This window comes from Monodon monoceros, unplaced genomic scaffold (genome assembly GCF_005190385.1).
Source record: "Monodon monoceros isolate NGI ecotype Baffin Bay Population unplaced genomic scaffold, NGI_Narwhal_1 Super_Scaffold_11, whole genome shotgun sequence".
In the NCBI taxonomy this organism is placed as follows: domain Eukaryota; kingdom Metazoa; phylum Chordata; class Mammalia; order Artiodactyla; family Monodontidae; genus Monodon; species Monodon monoceros.
The window spans coordinates 104,180,679-104,199,469 of record NW_021703767.1 but is presented as its reverse complement, the minus strand read 5'-3'; the positions used below and the strand labels follow the sequence as shown (position 1 = coordinate 104,199,469).

At 40.5% G+C, this 18,791-nt stretch overlaps 1 protein-coding gene across 7 annotated transcripts in view; it reads left to right on the top strand.

The window, feature by feature from the left end:
* LOC114890950 (schwannomin-interacting protein 1) overlaps positions 1-18,791 on the top strand; it is a 567,141-nt gene that overhangs the window by 541,020 nt on the left and 7,330 nt on the right. For all 7 annotated transcript variants that reach the window (XM_029214918.1, XM_029214922.1, XM_029214920.1 and 4 more), the window contains 2 exons: positions 16,805-16,922; positions 17,899-18,096. In XM_029214918.1, coding sequence (XP_029070751.1) covers positions 16,805-16,922; positions 17,899-18,096 — 316 coding nt within the window. The remainder of the gene's footprint in view (positions 1-16,804; positions 16,923-17,898; positions 18,097-18,791) is intronic.

Genomic DNA, 18,791 nt, shown 5'->3' with positions numbered 1-18,791 from the left:
AGTTATGATTCTAATCCTTAATATGCTGTATGTATGGCAAATATCTTCTCCCTGGTTGTAACTTGTCTTTTCACTTCCTCAATGTGTCTTTATGACCAGAAGTTCTTAATTTTAATGGTAATTTTTATCTAACTTTTCTTTTAGAGTCAGTGCTTTCTGAGGCTTCTATAAAAAATCTTCTTCTATCCTAAGGTCCAAAAGGCGTTAACCTAGATTTCCTGTTAAGAGTTAAAAGTGTTTTTTTTTTTTAAGTCTGTAAGCAATCAGGGGTTGGTTTCCTGATTTGGAATGGAGAAGTCTAATTTCATCTTTTTCCATATACATGACCATTTTTTCCATCATATTTATTAGTAACAATTCTCTTTTACTGACTGATCTAACAGACCACTTATGTATGACTATACATTAATGGGAATACATTCTATTTCATTGGTTAGTGTTTCTATCCCTGCACCAGTACCATACAGTTTTAATTACTATAGCTTCAAAATAAGTCCTGATATCTGGACTCTTTACTCTTTTACTGCCTATTCTTGGTTTTTTATTCTTCCATATAAATTTTAAATCATCAAATCAAGTTCAGCAAAATACTGTCTTGGGATTTTTGACTAGAATTGCACTGAATCTGGAAATATTGGGTTGGCCAAAAAGTCCGTTCTGGTTTTTCCATAAGATGTTATGGAAAAACCCGAACGAACTTACGGAAAACGAACTTACGGAAAAACCCAAACGAACTTTTTGGCCAACCCAATAATTTAGGGGAGAATTACATTTTCACAGTATTAAATTTTCCTACCCCTGTTTTCCATTTAGAGATACTGCATATCTTTTGTTATATTTATTTCTAGATATTTGATATTCTGATATTATCTTAAATTCTCTTAGATAATGCTTTCTTGTTGTTTGCTGCAGCTTACTTTGTACACTAGTCGTGTATCCAGCCATTTCGTTATTATTATACCTAGTATTTCTCTACTCTCCTATTATTTCCAGTAAAGTTGTCTGTACATTCTTTGGACGTTTAAAACAATATCATCTACAAAAAATAGCAGCTTTTAAAATTCCTTTCTGTCCTCCTACTTCTGGTTTCTTTCTTTGTTTTACTGCACTGGATAGGTACCCTAGTACACTGAGGATTAAAAATGGTAGTAGTTGGAATCCTTAGCTCATTTCTCATATTAAATGGAATGCTTCTAATGTTTCCATTTAGGATGATGTTAATTTTATGTTTTCTTTAATTTTACTCTTTATGAGATTAACATTGTTCCCTTATATTCATAATTTTAAAAACATTTTTATCATGAATGGGTTTTTGATGTTATCATGTGCTTTTTCTGCATCTATTGAGATGATTGTATGATTTTCTCTATTAATCTATTAATGAATTACATTTATAGATTTTCAGAATATTGAACAATCTTTGCATACCTATTATAAACCAAAATTGGTTGGGGGTATTATCTTTTTTTGAACAGTATTGGATTTTATACATAGTATTTTATTTAGGGTTGTTATACTTACATTCATGAGTCACATGGGCCTGTTGTATTCTTTTCTTGTAACTTTTTTTTCTGGTTTTAGTATAAGTTTATGCTGGTGTAAATGAATTAGCTACTATTCCCCCTTTCGTATTGTCTAAGAAAAGTCTACATAATATTGGAATGAGCTGTTTCTTACCAATATAACCATCTGGGCCCAGTGTCTACTTTGTATGTTTGATTTTAACAGCTTCTGTTTTTTAAGTGGTTTTAAGATTGTACACACTTTTGATTTCTTCTTGAGTCAGTTCTGATGAGTTGTATTTTCTAAGAATTTGTCCATTTTGTTTATGTTTTCAAAATTTTTCCCATCATGCTTTCTCATTTCACTGAGGGCATTAATTTTAGTTAAATTGTTCAAAATGTTTCCTTCTGATTTCTACATTGTCCATGATTTTTTCTGAGTTTGTTTTTTTGTTCATTTTGATTTCTATTAATAATTAAGTGTAAAACACTAAAAGCTGTTGTAAAGTTTCTGGTTGGGGCTTGGAGACATATATTGTCTTCTCAGAGAGACCTTCCCTGACTATCCAATTAAAAGGTAAACTCCCAACCTACCTACCACTTTCTCTTCTCTTACCCTGCTTATCCTCTTACGCTGATTTGTTTTTCTTTGTGGTCCTTATCATTACCTGATGTTGTATTATATATATTTTTAATCTGTTCCTTGTCTTTCTCTAGTACGAAAATAATTAACCCCAAGAGAGCAGGCCTTTGTCTGTTTTGTTCACCACCATAACTATTGCTTAGACAGTGTCTAATACATAGTCACTGAATAGTTGTTGCATTAATGAATGGTGAACTTCACTTCAGAATGGTCAAATAAAAACACAACTATTTGTAAGGGTGCATCCAATTAAAAGTGCTCAAAGCTCTTTTCTCTTGGGCTGTAAGTTGTCACAGGGAAGAACTCTTCAACTTCATCCTAAGGAATTTTAAGCCTGGCTGCCAGTGTAAGACTCTAGCAGGGGAATGGTTGACAATTCAGAATTTCACTTAATTCCTTTGATTTCAGTAAGGCGCTTCACTGCCACCTCAGCTGTGCCTGAGGGAGCCCTAGCCCAGAGCTCCCCTGATGCAGCCTCTCTAGATAGTAAACTTTCTCATCCTGCCAGACCACACGTAGTCAGGGCAAGTTAGAAGATCTAGGTTTTCCTTTCAGTTGTTTAATCAGTTTGGTTTGTACGCAGCCTTACCCCACTCCCCTGCCTTTGGATGCACCTGAGTATTTCCAGGATCCTGAAGTGAAAATGCATGTGCCTTCTCCACCAGCCACCCCTGCAGACACCTAGCAAATTGAAGTAGTTAAGTCAAATACCCCTCATCCATCTGCCTTTTGTCTTTCAAAATATTTTCAAACTCTCTTGTGGGGGCTTCCCTGGTGGCACAGTGGTTGGGGGTCCGCCTGCCGATGCAGGGGACGCGGGTTCGTGCCCTGGTCCGGGAGGATCCCGCATGCCGCGGAGTGGCTGGGCCCGTGAGCCATGGCCGCTGGGCCTGCGTGTGCGGAGCCTGTGCTCCACAACGGGAGGGGCCACAGCGGTGAAAGGCCCGCGTACCGCAAAAAAAAAAAAAAAAAAAAAAAAAAAAAAACTCTCTTGTGTGCCACTGTCTCCTTTTCCATTTCCTTTGTCCATGTAAGTTCATACCTTATTTCTTCCTTTAATATTATTTTAGTAGGATTTCAGAAGAGAGAGAAGATAAATTCCTGCGTTCGATATGCCATGTGTAACTAGAGGTCTCATGAAGGTTTTTGTTATTTTTAATAGCAGAAATATAAAATCCTGTGCAGAAACCATGTATGTAAAACAAAGCAGACCTCTGGTCCAGGAGGACTGAAGGAGAGGGGTTGGGATACCCCTGCCCAGAACATGCCATCTCCCACCATTTCCCTTCAATGCCACTCTACTTCGCGCTCAGTGCCCCTCACCATCCCTCCCCTATAAACCCTTAAAGCCCACCTGAAACTCTTCTGGCAGAGCAGAATTTGAGAATCACTTAGTCATCTACCCTCTTTGGAGACACAGCTATCTAAACACATACGTATTTCACAGTAGCTCATAACAAGCTACACTTGTTGACTCGCCATAAGGAAGATTATTTATATCCTGTTAGCTCATATGTTTTCCTCTCCACATTCTGGGATGAGATCATCCTCTCTGAGAACACGATGACTTTTTGGATCCCCCTTAGGATGATGGTTAATAATGAGACTTAACGTTCCTAAGAAATGTCACTTTTTCCCTGTAAATTTAAAGTCTGCAAAGACTGACTGCCATTCTCCTTCCTCAGTAATAATGTAGGAGAAAAGCCTTAGGAAATGTTCAGTTGCAATCGTGTAACCCATATTCTCCATCCCTATTAGAATTAGTGTTTCTCTAATGTATTACAATTCCTGAAATTCTTCATTGAGCTAGAAGTACCTTACCTCTTTCTTACAAAAGTACTTGAGGGATGTTAGAACTTTGAGGTCACTGATGTGGCACTCCAGAATGCTCCAAAGCACACATGTTGAACTAGTTAAATAATCAAAACCAGGTAAATATTAGCTGAATTTACTGCTTTAAGGAGCTCAGGACTCAATTTTAAATGAGGCTGAGGACTTACAATTAATTGCCCAAGCAATGGATTCTGAAGTGTTAAGCTTACTTTTAAGGCAGGGCCTACCCAGGTAAGTAGGATCCTTTGGCAAAATAGTGGACTTCTATTTATGCATTTTAAAGGGTGTTTACCTGTAAAAATTCACTTCATATTATGTGAGAAATTGTGAAGTAGCGGGAGGGTCCTTTGGGAAGACAAGTTTAAGCTGCTCCTGTGAGAGTAAGTCCTTCTCTGTTGGCCTTTGGGTTTCAGCCCCACTGAATTTTTCTAATTAGTGCTATCTCCTAAAGTACTTTTTAAAAGAATGACAAGCTATTAAATGTAAGCTAGACTTACGATAATCCCATAAAGACATTTCATGCCCAATACTGCAGCAAAAGAATTTTTGATACTGCTTCATAACTCAACTAATTAAATTTGACTTATACTGAAATGTGGCCAGTATAGGAAGTGCCGTATTTTTCTTCAAAATGTGCTAATCCACACATAATCAGCCTTTTCAAACTGAGATCGTATGACCTTTGTCCATTTTCTCTGTTTAAAAATGTTCCAGCTAAAAGCTTAAAAGGAAATGAGAGAAATGAATGACCTATTTTTGAAAGAAGTTTCTAAGAAATGTTAGATTTACTCATGTTCTTAGAAAAATTAAATACTCCTTTTCTCTTATGACTAGTATAATACTTTGCTATAAAATATTTTTTCATTGACCAAATTAATCTTGAATCAGCATTATATTTCGGATTCTGAGTTTATATAGCTTAGTGTTACTAAAGGAATGGAAACTGGCTTGGCTGCTGTGAAAACACAGGACAGAGTGGTCATTAGTAACAGACACCTAGGAAGTCTTTCATTTTTCAAACATTACAAGCTGATTTGACATCATGGAGAAAACTTTTTCTGCCATCTCCATTCTCCTTTTCTCAGAGTAACACAAAATGAACCTGACCCCCCGACTTCTCTTCTTCCCTTACCCCAAGATAGATTTTATTTACATGCACATAAATATAAATACAACATAATACAGTCTATTCACAAAGTATGCAATGTAATATTGTAACCTGGAAAAGGCTATATACCCTTCTCTCCATGCATTGTGAAGATTATGAAAAACAGAAATGCCCCAGAGAGCTTTTGAGACGCTCGTTTGAATAATGATTACTGTTTACTTATCTCAGCCATTCCAACATCCCCAGATCAAAACTCATTTCTTTCTTGTTCTTATAGGTTTATTGGCGAATGGCTGAGATAAGACCAGTAATAGTTACCCACCACCTCCTCTTGTGTTTGGGCTGTGTGGAGGGGAGGGGGCGGGGAGGCACCATAGCCCAGGGAGTTGTCTCGATAGGACAGATAGCAGTGATCTAGAGAGGCTTTAAAGAAATTGGATTCATAGGAGCTTCGAATGTGAGGAACTGAGAATCTGAATATATAATCTGCCACAGATCACAGGTCAAACCAGCCTCATTTTGCCAGGAAAGTAAATCATCCTTTTGTCTCTGATAGTAATAATTTTTGCATAATTTCCTAGAAGAAGTAAGCACAGTGGTCATATATACCCAGCATGAGTGAGAAGAGGTTGTCCTGTTTCAACACAATGAAATTTGCTTTCCTGAATTAATAGGTACATACTACAACAACCTCTTTGTAACATGCAACATACCTTTTGAACTTCATATTAATCTCATACATGTGTACTATTAATTTGCTTAGAAAATCCTTCATATGAGTAATTCCAAAGTACCTGTCATTGCAAATGGTAGTTTGCAAATTCTTTTTTTATACTATTTGAAAATTCATCGGGTAATCTACAGAAAACCTATCATTTTTATGCCCTCCTCCAAGAATTATCTGCAGTATTCTAAAATATTACACAATTTTTAAAGTGAAGCAAAATTTGAAGTGGATCTTCTGAAGAGTAATAGGATTAAAATGGCAAAACAAATTTAATCATGTAAGCAATTCTTCTCTTTTACAAACCTGAAAGAAAAGCAAATTGGCATTTGTGAAATTTTCTTTGTCTAATAAATAGCCTCACTTTACAATAATGCCAATGACCCCAGTTTAATTAGGTGCAATTAATTTTGTGCAAGCGATATTTGACATCTTGCTAGAGGCATATCCAGCTGTACTCTGTCTTATGAATTTTATTATTATCGCCAGTGAGAATTCAGTTGTCAGAGCTACTGCAAAAGGGTGGGAGACAGGGAGAAAAAGGCCACAGGGCTGCATTTTATATTTAAAAATGGCTCCAGTGGACAGCCAAATGTTTAATTAAAAGAACTTCTAGAAATGATTTTTCATTGGTGCATCATCTTTGACAAGTTATCATGACTTTATTACTGAAATTTGCACTCCCTTTAGACAGTGGTCCCTCACATGTGTCTGGACACACACAGCTCATATGAAGACCGGCTCCTTTGAGAGTTTACATAAGCACTCACTGCTATGAGAAAACAGCCTCACTGACTGCATGTGAGCTCTGTCATCTGGAGTTTTAACACAATCCTTTTGTTCAGTATTTTTGTAAAATTTTCTGTGCCCCTCAGATTATTCTCATTCAGATTATCACATGCATTAAAAACCCATGGAAGATATTTCAGAAAACCACTGCCAATAAAATGGTGACACATGCCTCCTTAACACTTAGAATTTTTTTTTTGTTTTTTGTTTTTTCTTTTGGTGATGTGCCTTGCAGCATGCCGGAATCTTAGTTCCCCACCCAGGAATCAAACTTGCTCCCCCTGCTCTCATACTTTTACATGTACCTGTCCAGTTTTCCAAGCACCACTTATTGAAGAGGCTGTCCTTTCTCCACTGTACATTCCTGCCTCAAAGATAAGGTGACCATATGTGCGTGGGTTTATCTCTGGGCTTTCTATCCTGTTCCATTGATCTATCTGTTTTTGTGCCAGTACCATAGTGTCTTGATTACTGTAGCTTTGTAGTATAGTCCGAAGTCAGGGAGCCTGATTCCTCCAGCTCCGTTTTTCGTTCTCAAGATTGCTTTGGCTATTCGGGGTCTACAGTGGAAGCGTGGAGCCCTAACCACTGGACCACCAGGGAATTCCAGAATTTTTGTTTTAGTTATTGAAAAGTCCTTTCAGGTTTATTTGGGTATATATTTTTATCACATGTGTCTTTTGTGCATACAACAAAATAAGAAAAAGTGAAATTGGTTAAGGTAGTCCTACACCCTTTTCACATTCACAATTCAGTTCTCCATTTAACCACTTTCCCTTAGAGTTGTCCATCTTTGCTTTTCCCCACAGTGTCACCCTTTGTGCCATCAGGAGGTGCTGTGCCTCACCTTCCAAGCCACTGTCCCCCATTCTGCAGGTTTCGATGCTGGCACTTTTTTATTATCGGAAGGCATGAATGGTCAACTACCAGAGCCCACCTCTTCTTCAGTGGTCCTTATATGGTTTGTTGGCTGACAGAGTTACAGCTCAGTAGAGCAGTCATGACACCAGCTGCATGGGTGGCTGAGATTGTGAGACATACCCTGACGTTGAAGATGGCCAAAGATGAATAACCATGCGTCATAGAATTGATGCAATTCAGTAAATCTACTGCATTCTTTTTAATGACTGAATAGAATCAAATGACCACAAATTGAGTCATGAAACAGAAGGTCTTTGAGATGAAGCTTACTACGGGACCAAGCCTAAATGGCAGCCCCAACATTATTTTAAACATGAACATAAGAAGTGGTGAAAGCAGTGATTCAGTGTTCAAGACAGTAAAAGAATTTGCAATTAAGATATTCACCAAATCTAACCATACCCCTCAAAAACATCCACAGGCACTGACTCTTCGACTGCCGTATCTTTACCCCAGCCTCACAGAGGTAAACACCGGTCCGGAAGGGGATGAGCCTAACTTCAGCTCCAGCAGCTGAAACTCATCAGCAGGTCCGGCAGATACAAGTTTAAACTCCGTCTGGGCTGAGCAGAGTAAATAGGCAGGCTGGCTTTAAAAATACAAAGAGTGAAATGTATATCCTTTACTTGAGAGTCTATCATCTATGCAGATCCAAAAAGGAGAACGGGATTGAGACTGGGTTGGGGAGGGATGGCAACAGTTGAGTCAAAGAGTCCATCCACAGAAATGTTCACTTATAAGAAAATGTGTTTCTTACTGCCCTCCCCCCTGCTGGGGGCAGGATCTCCTACCCCCAGCACCCTGCCAAAAACAAAAGCCCAGCCTGACTCATACGTGAGTCATGGTCCCTGCATAGACACCATCTGAGTCAGACACGCAGCCATCCTCTTTCAACTGTCAAATATTTAATCCTACTCACCTTTCTCCAACACACAGTGCTAATCAACTCACCCATTTTCTCTCCTTTTCCTTTTTTAAATTCCTGCTAAAGGCCCACACATAGCAGCTCAGAGGCACTCAAAAGAGAAAAATTTGAAGTCAACTGAATTTCTTCCACGAAAAAATATCTAGGTATATTTCCTGCCACTTTTTCTGTACAGAGAGCTCCACATTTTTGTTTACAAACTTGGAATCATAGTATACCTGTTGTTTTAGAGCTTGGTTTTTGTTTCTGTTTTTGACTTAACAATACATCAGGGATATTTGCCCATATTCATAACTGTTCCATTATATATATTTTTACTAGCTGCATAATGGCCCGTCATATATTTCACCATAATATACTTTTTTTTGTAGTTCTATCAATCTTTTTTTAAATTGGGGTATAGTTGTTTTACAATGTTGTGTTTCTACTGTACAGTGAAGTGAATCAGCCATATGTATCATATATCCCCTTTTTGTTGTTGTTTGTTTGTTTGTTTGTTTTTGCGGTATGAGGGCCTCTTACTGTCGTGGCCTCTCCCGTTGCGGAGCACAGGCTCCGGACGCGCAGGCTCAGCGGCCTTGGCTCATGGGCCCAGCCACTCCGCGGCATGTGGGATCCTCCCGGACCGGGGCACGAACCCACGTCCCCTGCATCGGCAGGTGGACTCTCAACCACTGCGCCACCAGGGAAGCCCTATCCCCTCTTTTTTGGATTTCCTGCCCATTTAGGTCACCACAGAGCACTAAGCAGAGTTCCCTGTGCTATACAGCAGGTTCTCATTAGTTATCTGTGTTATACATATCAGTGTATATTTGTCAATCCATAATATACTTAATCTCTTATTGTTCGACACTGAAGTTGTTTCCAATTTTTTGTTTTGCTTTTTTTTTTCATCTTCTCTTTTATTCTTCCATTCATGAATTTATTCTAGCCTTCTTATAGTGCCCTGGCTTCTCACCACACTCTCCTAGGATAAAATGCCAGCTTTGTGACCTTGTATAATTTAACCTCTGAGCCTTAGTTTTCTCATATGCAAAATGGAGATCATAATACTTGTCTTAGGTGTATCTGAGGATTAGAGGTAATATATATGAAGTGCCTACAATATAGTAGATGCTCAAAAGTGGTAATTCTTTTTATTTCAGAAAGTAGATTGCTGAGAAATCATTTGGCTTTAATTAAGAGAAAGTAGACCACATTTGGCACCTAGGAGAAATGGCTGTTTTATTCCATTATTATTGCAGTATCAGAAGAGTACCCTTTCTGGTCTTCAATTCGTGCAGAAAATATTTCTGGTGAAAATGCATTTTTTAACATTAAGATCCTATAATTCCAAATTGAATTACATATAAGTGGTCATTATTGAAGGAACTAGACACTGATGTGGAATTAGAATCAGCAGCTGTCTGAGGAATGCAAGTATTTATAGCTCCCTAGAGAATCGGGTTAGGCCACAGGGGCTGCTGCTTCACCATAGAAAAGCTGGTGAACGCTAGTCCACTTCTCTATCCGTTACTTAAGTAGTGAGAAGATTCTGTGGCCACGTGGAGTTGGATGCCTACCAGCCCTCACGCAAACACATACAGATGGAAGATCCAGAACTAACGAGCCTTAGAAAAGGGAGCAGACAAAAAGTATGTGCAGGATTGGGAGAAGAAAACCCAGAGAGGGCCATTCACACTCCAGCCACCTTCGGAGCTACCTTCCGTGGCTTTCGCTGAGGAAGCCAAAAGCCTGAGTCCTGTAAGACGTGGGGTGAGGACAGGACATGAAGAGACATGGTGCCCCCCTTTCCCCCAGCCTTCTCTCTAGCACAGAGTTTGAAACTGCCCTTAACTGCTCTGGGCACATAATGGTGGGAGAGCCGGCTTTCCATCCCTCTTCTGCATTTGCTTCCCCCATCCCGCAGACCACTTTTCTACTGCAGTTAGTTCCCCGTTCATTCACTCTTCTTGGTTAACACTTTACTCACTAATTAATGTCCAGGTAAGTGAAAGTGTTTCCTTTCTCATCTATAAGATAGGGAGTGTCTAGTAAGTATTTTTTTGAGTTCCCTTCCAATGCTCTATAGAGTCCACATTTCTATTTGTATATTGTGATTTAATGATCCAAGCATTTGGTACCTGTTAAAAGACCTGATTTCTGTCCCTGGATCAACTACTACTATGCATCCACTTAATATAGGGGCCGTGAACTGTAACATGCCTTCAGGGGACAGCAAGAAACATAAAGGAATGAAGTAGCCCAGATAAAAGGCAATAGGTGGGACCGTAGTGAACTAGAAAGTGTGTGCCCTGGCCAAAGGGGAGGCAACAGCTCAGCACTGGGCAGTCGGTGCCGTGGGGTTTGCAGAGATGTTATTGCCTGATCATCAAATGAACAAACAAATGAACAGTTAAACATCCCCTTTCTTTCTAATATAGTTGTAAAAATCATTTATAGTACTTCTGTGTGTATGATCATATATGTTAGACCAGCAGTGTTTGCACCTGTGTGAATATCACCCTTTTTTAAAAAGTCAGCTCAGCCATAAAAAGGAATGAAATTTTGCCATTTGCAGCAACATGGATGGACTTGGAGGGCATTATGCTACGTGAAATAAGTCAGACAGAGAAAGACAAATACTGTATGATATCACTTATATGTGGAATCTTAAAAAATACAGCAAACTAGTGAATATAACAAAAAAGAAGCAGACTCACAGATATAGAGAACAAACTAATGGTTACCGCTTTGGCACCTAGGAGAGATGGCTGTGGGGAAACGGAAGCAGGAGGGGCAACATAGGGGTAGTGGAGTAAGAGGTACAAACTATTAGGTATAAAATAAGCTACAATTGTACAACACAGGGAATAGAGCCAATATTTTATAATAACTATAAATGGAGTATAATCTTTAAAAATTGAGAATTACCGTATTGTACACCTGTAACTTATACAACATTGTACAGCAACTATACTTCAATTTAAAAATTTTTAAAAAGTCAAATTATCATCCCATGCGTTGCACACCCTTTAGCAAAAGAAAGTTAACACAATCCCACTAAAGTAAAATAAGAAATAGCAGTATATTTTCACAATAACAAATATTGGGAAGTAGAAACTTTGCCTTTCCTTTTTTTTTTCAATAGTAATTCTGTAACTTTCATGGTAAATGTCAATACAAAACAGTCAGTAGGGAAAAGAAGAGTAAGGAGCAAGGTTTGGGAAATGGGAAAGGTATTTCACAATTTATTAAGGAATAGCAGCACCTCATTTTAACCCACCTCAGCACATTCTGTAGACACACCATCACACACGCAGTACATCTAGAACTTACCCAAACCTCAATTGTTCCCACGTTCTTTCTTCACAACAAATCCTTAGAAAAATGAAATGTGTTTACAGCTACCCTTGGGTAATTACAATCCACATTTTATATTCCGTCCCCTTTGAAATTCTCATGAAACAGGAAAAGATAATGGGTGATAATATTCATTATGTAGAAAGCCTTTGAATAATGCATCGGAGATTCATTAAAATAAATAGAAATAATATATTTTAACAGCCCAGCCACAAACTAGTTGGGAATACTGAGTAATGAATGGCATGGCAGGGCCAGAGGCTCTCACAGCCGCACTGGTTTTGGACAGAAGATGAGCAATGCATGTTTGAAATCCATAGGCATTTCAAAGTTTCCTCTCTGTTTCTTAAGGAAACCATACGATTGCCTTGAAGTTATAAGAACTACAGGAGGCATTATGTGCTTAAAATTATATTGCCATCACAGGCAAGACCTAATATATCCAAACCGAAGGTTAAGTGCAGTGCAGTATGGGGCAAAGGCCACTGGATTCAAAAACCAGAGGCCCAGCCTATAGTCTCTTGCTTTGTGATCTTGTACCATTTATCTGTTACCATGGTGGTGATGTGTAAAAAAACCCACCCACATCAGTGGCATCCGGTGATAAGCACTGATTTCTGCTGCTGATCAGAGCTGGGTTCCCATGGGGCTTACTCGTGCGTCTATGATTGATTGGCTACGGGTTGGCGAGGTACCGCTACGGCTTGCTCTTGGCTGAGCTCCGTCAGGTGCCTGGGGCTTCAGTTCGGACAACGGCCGATTGAGTTCTGTGCTACGAAGTCCCTCCTCTGCCAGCAGGCTGAGCTGGACTTGTTCTGCGGGCAGCGGCACGGTTCCCTGGGGCAGCGGGGAGTGGGGGTGGGGTGGGCGGATGGAGGCGCTCGGAACTGGAATACTGTCACTTCCTCTGCATTCTGTTGGCCAAGGCAAGTCAGGAGGCCAGCCCAGGGGTTCAGAAATAGACTCCACCTCTTGATGGAGAACCCGCAGTCTTATTATAGGGGGACCAGATAGAGAGAGGGGAAGAATTGGGACCATTTTAATAATCAGGCTGTCACAGATCTGGGGCAAGTTATCTGACTTCTTTGAGTAACCGCTGCCTTGCCTGGAATCCACAGGTGGTTGTACAGCCCAAGGAGAGAATGAAGTGAACACACTTTTAAACTCAAATTCACTGTAACCGTTCAAGTGAAATTAACTAAGGCGTGGTGCAGGAGATACAACCAAAGAATCTTCAGCATTCCTCTGTGGATGCTGGCGGTCTAAGCTAGTGCTGGGAGAGTCCTGTTTTAAAAATCAGAAAACACCAAATGGTTCTGGGATTCGGAGCTGGCCGTCAGACCAGGCCACTCCCAGTCACTGCAACCCAAGGCCAAGGACAAAGGCCAGATTCCCAATGCCACTGCCCCACTAGAGGTCACAGCAAACTTTAAGACCATCCCATCACTTCTCCCACGGAGTAAACTGGTCTTGTCCCTGTATTTTGAAAAAGGTATTGTCTTTATACCAAATCGTATCACCAGGTAGCTAGGTCTTTGAGATATCCTCTTAGTAGTTAAGATCTTTCCATCTCCATCATTCTCTCAATTCCGAGCATATTTTCATAATATCCCTGCTGACAGTAGTTGGAGGTCAGCACATGTGTTTTCTAAGTAAGTTTTCCTCACTGTAAATGCCAAGTGGACACTGGTGCTGAACAGCCTATCAACTAAATGCTTTCCCGATCCTGGCCAACAGGAACTGTCGCTCAGAAAGCCACGTTCACTCACACTGAGATGTCCAGGAGGCACACTTAGTCTCTATCTCTTCACGTTTCTGAGCCTTCTCCATCCATGACAGCCCCCTCCCCATACCCTCGGCTCCCTGTCAGTAACTCTGGGCTGCAGTGTGGTTTTTCATGGCGTAAGGAGAAGAGGTTTCCGGGGTGACCAGGACGCAGACCTTCCAGTAATCAAATCCACAGGCAAGGCAGACATCAAGCAGCCTTTTGCTCATAGCCCTCTGCCGAACGCCATTCCAAACATCAAGTAACCCTGAATTGGATACCTTAAATTATATCACTAATTAACAAGAAGAGGTTAGTGTTTTGTTTTCACCTCAGATGGTGCTTGAGAGCTCCAAGCAAATTAGCCCCTGGCTGCTGGGATTTCGCCAGACTGCATAGCCTGGTTATAGGTGAGACACCGCAGTGTGAGGGACGGGGGCTCCGAGTGGCTGGCGGGAGAGCCTCAGAACAGCCATGCCTCCCCGGCATGGGAAGGGGCCAGGAACAGGCGTTATCGTTCCTGGACCCAGTGGCACAGAGGCCCTCAGCACTGGCCGCTGCTTGGGAGCTGTGGTCGAGTTTCCCCAAGACCGCCTTCATCTTAAACCCTCTTAAAGGCTAAAGGCAAACAAATCCTTCTTGAAACCTGAGTCCGTTTTAAGATGTCTGTACTAAAATCCCTGCTGAACTGAAGCTGTAATATCATATAATTTCCTTTTCCTGAGAGTAACACTCTTGGCGATTACCGCTATAAGGAATTATAAGGCTCACCCTGTAAGAAGCTCTGCTCAGTTTCCCACGGTGATAATGTGTTACTAAGGCGATTTTCTGAATTTCTACCTGAGGTGTTTTTTCATTTCACTCCGACTACTAAATCCTTCCCTTTTCTTTTTTCTTGTCCTTTCCTGAGTTAGAAACACTGCATGGGGTAGTTGATTTAGGTCTGAGTTGATCCTTAGCACAAAGGTCAATTTGGGGGCAGAACAACAGAATTTACGATCAGACTTTCTTCATAATGAAAATATATATCTTTGGATGTTTTAAACCTTATTTTGCAGTGGTATCATGTGTTATTTTATATTTTTATAATCTGTGTATATAGTGTCTTCTTTTCAAGACTTTAGTTATTCAATAAATAGGAAATACTACATAATCCTTGATTCGAATTAGGTTTAATTTAAAATGTCTTTTTTATTTTAAAATATGACTTTAAAATGTCTGTTTTTAATTTGCACTTTTTTAATTTCCACTGTTGTCCGATCCATGTATCTTGAGTTTTATTGTTAAAAATGGGTTGATTTGGGGTTTTTTTTAACCAACTACAGACAATAAATTTTAAAATAATTTATCAAAGGTTAACCTGAACATATTATATTTCTCCAGGAAAAAAAACATATATATTCTAATGATAGAAAGTTAAAAGGAGACAAATTCCAGCTCAATAAATATTCAAGCTGCCTAACAGTGAAAGTCAGCTCGGGACCCCCCAGTGAGTCAGTTGTGCATCAGGAATTGCTGTGACCAGGCCAGGTATTCAAGTAGGTGACTGCAGGGGTCTCTTTACAAAGTCACATCACCTTTAAAATTCTGTGGGTGTTTTTGTCTAGGCTTTCAGGAAGTAGAGAAAGGAGGATAATGAACAGGTACAGAGCACCTGCCCTGTGCCCATCTCTGAGGTCTTTTCATCCTTTCTACAAACCACTGAATTATTCACCCTATTTTACAGATGAGGAAACTGAGGTTCATAAAGTAATGTGCCTTGGGAAAGAAGTAAGGATTCAAACCTAAGTCCTACTGATTCCAAGCACCCTGAGCTGATCACAGCAGAACCTGTCGCTTTCTGCGGCCAGCCCTAGGCCTGGGTCTGCTTGCCTGCACCGGGGGGTAGTGGGGGAATGGAACTGGACCTACAGAGGGAAAGGCTGCGTTTCTCTCCTGGGGAAAATAAGCTGGGACTTTCAGTAATTAGAGAAGTTAACAATAGGTGGCGGTACATACCCATAACAATTATGGTGCCTGTGTTAACAATCAGTACATTTTCTTTTTCTGAGCTCTGTATTGTTTTCAATCAAAGTGCTTTAAATGAGGCATTTGAGCAATTTATGCAGAGCATCCCTACCATTTGAATAATAATAAAAAAAAGCAAATGGGAATGTCAGCTATCAGACGAGTTGCTCTTTGCATTTCTCACTGTGACAATAATGACGCCAGAGCAGATTTGGTGTCCCCTGTCCTAAACCTGGCTTGCAGGAGCCTCCTTATGACCCCTTGCTGCTTAGCAGTTTCCTTCTGCCTTTTCTTTCTCTAAACCTACAGACTGGGGCTACTAGGGATGCTAAGAAAGTGCTTCTTGAAAAACACTTTGTTGTCAAACAACAATGAAATGTGTTCGACTTCAGATGAAGGTTAGGACACAGAGTTGGATCCACAGCCTGGTTGCGTGTATAGCAGATACACAGCCGGCTGGCCCTTTGTGACCACATTTCCGGCAACATTCCTCTGGAGCTTCCCAGATTCGCCACAAACATAATGAGCTCCCAAGACATCTCTGCCTCTGAGGCTCTGCACGCAAGGCAGTCTGTAGAGCCTTGTGTTCCAACATTCTGCTTTTCTGACTAAGCTGGACGCTTCCTTAAGTTTCTCGAGGGTGAACCTCTGGTGTGTTTTTTTCTTAATGACATAAATGGGCTCCCTTGGTTGGCTTTTGACAACCGCCTCAAATAAAATTTTCCTTCAGACGACCTTATTTGGGAATAAAAAGGAGTCTTTCTTCGGAGAGCTCTGGCCCCGGGATGCTGTATCTAATGAGCATCATTGGATTGTCCCCGTGGGGCAGGACACTAGATGACACCAAGCAGCCTTATTTGGCTGAGGACCCATTCCTCTTCATCGACAAAAAATGTAAACTCAGTGTCTCAACGCGTTTTTATTGTGTACCAACTATGTGTTTGATGTTGTGCTGGGTGCTGTCATGTGGCCTGAAATTACTTTTCTCCCAGCGTGAATTTGTGTGTGGAAAAAAAAACGAATACAGTATGAGTTAAAAGTTATCATTTATCAGCTTATCAAGTTATCTTTCTTATCTTCTAGTAAAAGTTATCATTTATGAGTTGGGAATAATATTTGCTCACTCACTGCTCCCTGTGAAGAACACATTAAACTACTTTCTTTAGCAAAATCAGGCAGTTCTTTCGGTTGCTACCAGATAACAAATAGCTGAATGGAATTAGTGTCCTGTTTCCTTCTGCCCAGCCTGCAGAGTGGGATGAACCTGCAGATATGCTTTGTCAACGACAGCGGCAGCGATAAGGACAGCGATGCCGATGACAGCAAGACCGAAACGAGCTTGGACACCCCCTTGTCTCCCATGGTGAGTCCCAAAGCTGCCACTGAGGCTCAGAGTGTGCTTTCCTGGTCGTTTAGCTTCTTTTCTGTTGTTAGTCAGAAACAAACATGTCAGAGATTAAAAAAGCGGTGTCTCATGACATTTCTTGACATGGCATGCTCCTAAAATTTGACAGTGATTGAAAAAGCAAAACTGTGATCCAAGAAGGATACATAAGCTCTGTTAAAGTTAGCGACGACTTTCATACTAAATCATAAGAGAAATCACATAGGCCCTAAAAATTATAAAAGAAAATACACTATATACCAATCCTTCCCCACTGGGCTTAGAAATATGAGCACAGACTAACAATGGGACACATTTTAAAAGGCAGGGGATGGGGTCCAGGCAGGGGTGGGAATGGTAGCACATAGCTGTTGCTCAGAGAAGCCAGCAAGGTAATGTGGGTTAAACATTGGTTACTCTTCCTTGCACACGTATTACAAAAGATGGCTTGATGATCCTGGGTGCTAGTTGCTGGATTTCTTTCCTCTCTGGGAGGTCTATCGCCTTTCTTACCAAAGACTAACTAATAGGAAACCGTGTTGGTTTTTGAGTGCAGTGCCGCGTCAGAACTTCATAGGATATCTGAGATCCTGTCCGCTCCAGGGAGCAACGCACCGCCTTAGCTCTGGGTTAAATATTTTGCTGTGTTTGTTCACTTCAAGAAAGGTTTGAGAGCAAGAATCAAAGAAATGTCTCAAGTTTGTTGCAAATATATATTCTCCCTGTTATTAATTATGTTACTTTTTATGCTAAAATCAGAGTCTATCACTGACTGAGGAAATAAAGTAGCTTTTAAAATGTTACTTGCGATGGGTACAAATCAAATCAAGAGTTGAGTCCCCTGATGGAGGGGACTCTTGGCTGCTTTGAGAGAGGGCTCAGGGAAGACTGTAGCTCATCTCCAAAGACGGTACCCGGCACGCAAAGCTCAGGGCTGCTCTTTTTCCCTTCACAGAGCAAACAGAGTTCTTCCTATTCCGATAGAGACACTACTGAAGAGGAATCCGAATCCCTGGATGACATGGATTTCCTCACAAGGCAAAAGAAATTGCAAGCCGAAGCCAAAATGGCCCTTGCCATGGCCAAACCAATGGCCAAAATGCAAGTAGAAGTGGAAAAACAGAACAGGAAGAAGTCTCCCGTCGCTGATCTTGTAAGCAGCAAACGCTGAAATGCAAACGAGTGTTTGGTGGCTGCAAATGGTTGAGGCTGTCCCAGTCCTTTCCCAGAGTTATGCAAACTTGGGTTTTTACAAGGCAGTGTGTAAAACGTACTGTCATAAGTCTGTTTCTTTTTCCTTCCTACTGTATCACTGAAGGATACACACGCAACAGATTTCACTCACAAAAGTGAACTTTGCTCTTGATTCATATCTACTGTGTTTCTTAGGGGCAGTATTAGCTGTCATGGGAATATTTTAATTCCTTTAAAGCAGTCTCAGTTTAAGAACCCATTGCTATGGCAAACTCACTATTGCTTTAGCTCATGTTCCCCCCTTTTCAATGAAGACAGTGTGGCAGAGTGGATGAGAGCCCTGGGCTTTGGAGCTTAAGACTAGCTCTGCCGTTGACCTACTGTGGGGCTCTGGACACGTCTCAGTTTTCTCATCTATAAAATGGGTATAATAATAATAGCTGTGTCAGAGCACAATTGTGGAAAAAGTAGTCAAAGCACTTAGCACAGTGCTTGTAGCATGCTATAAGTTAATAAGTAGCTGATATTATTAATTTTATCCATGTCATTGACATTACTTGAGCTCCCTGGTAATTCATTTGTGGATGTAATAATTGACTCTCAGCTGTAGACCAGTCCAAAAGCTTTTGATTTGAGTAGTGTCCCATTCTGATG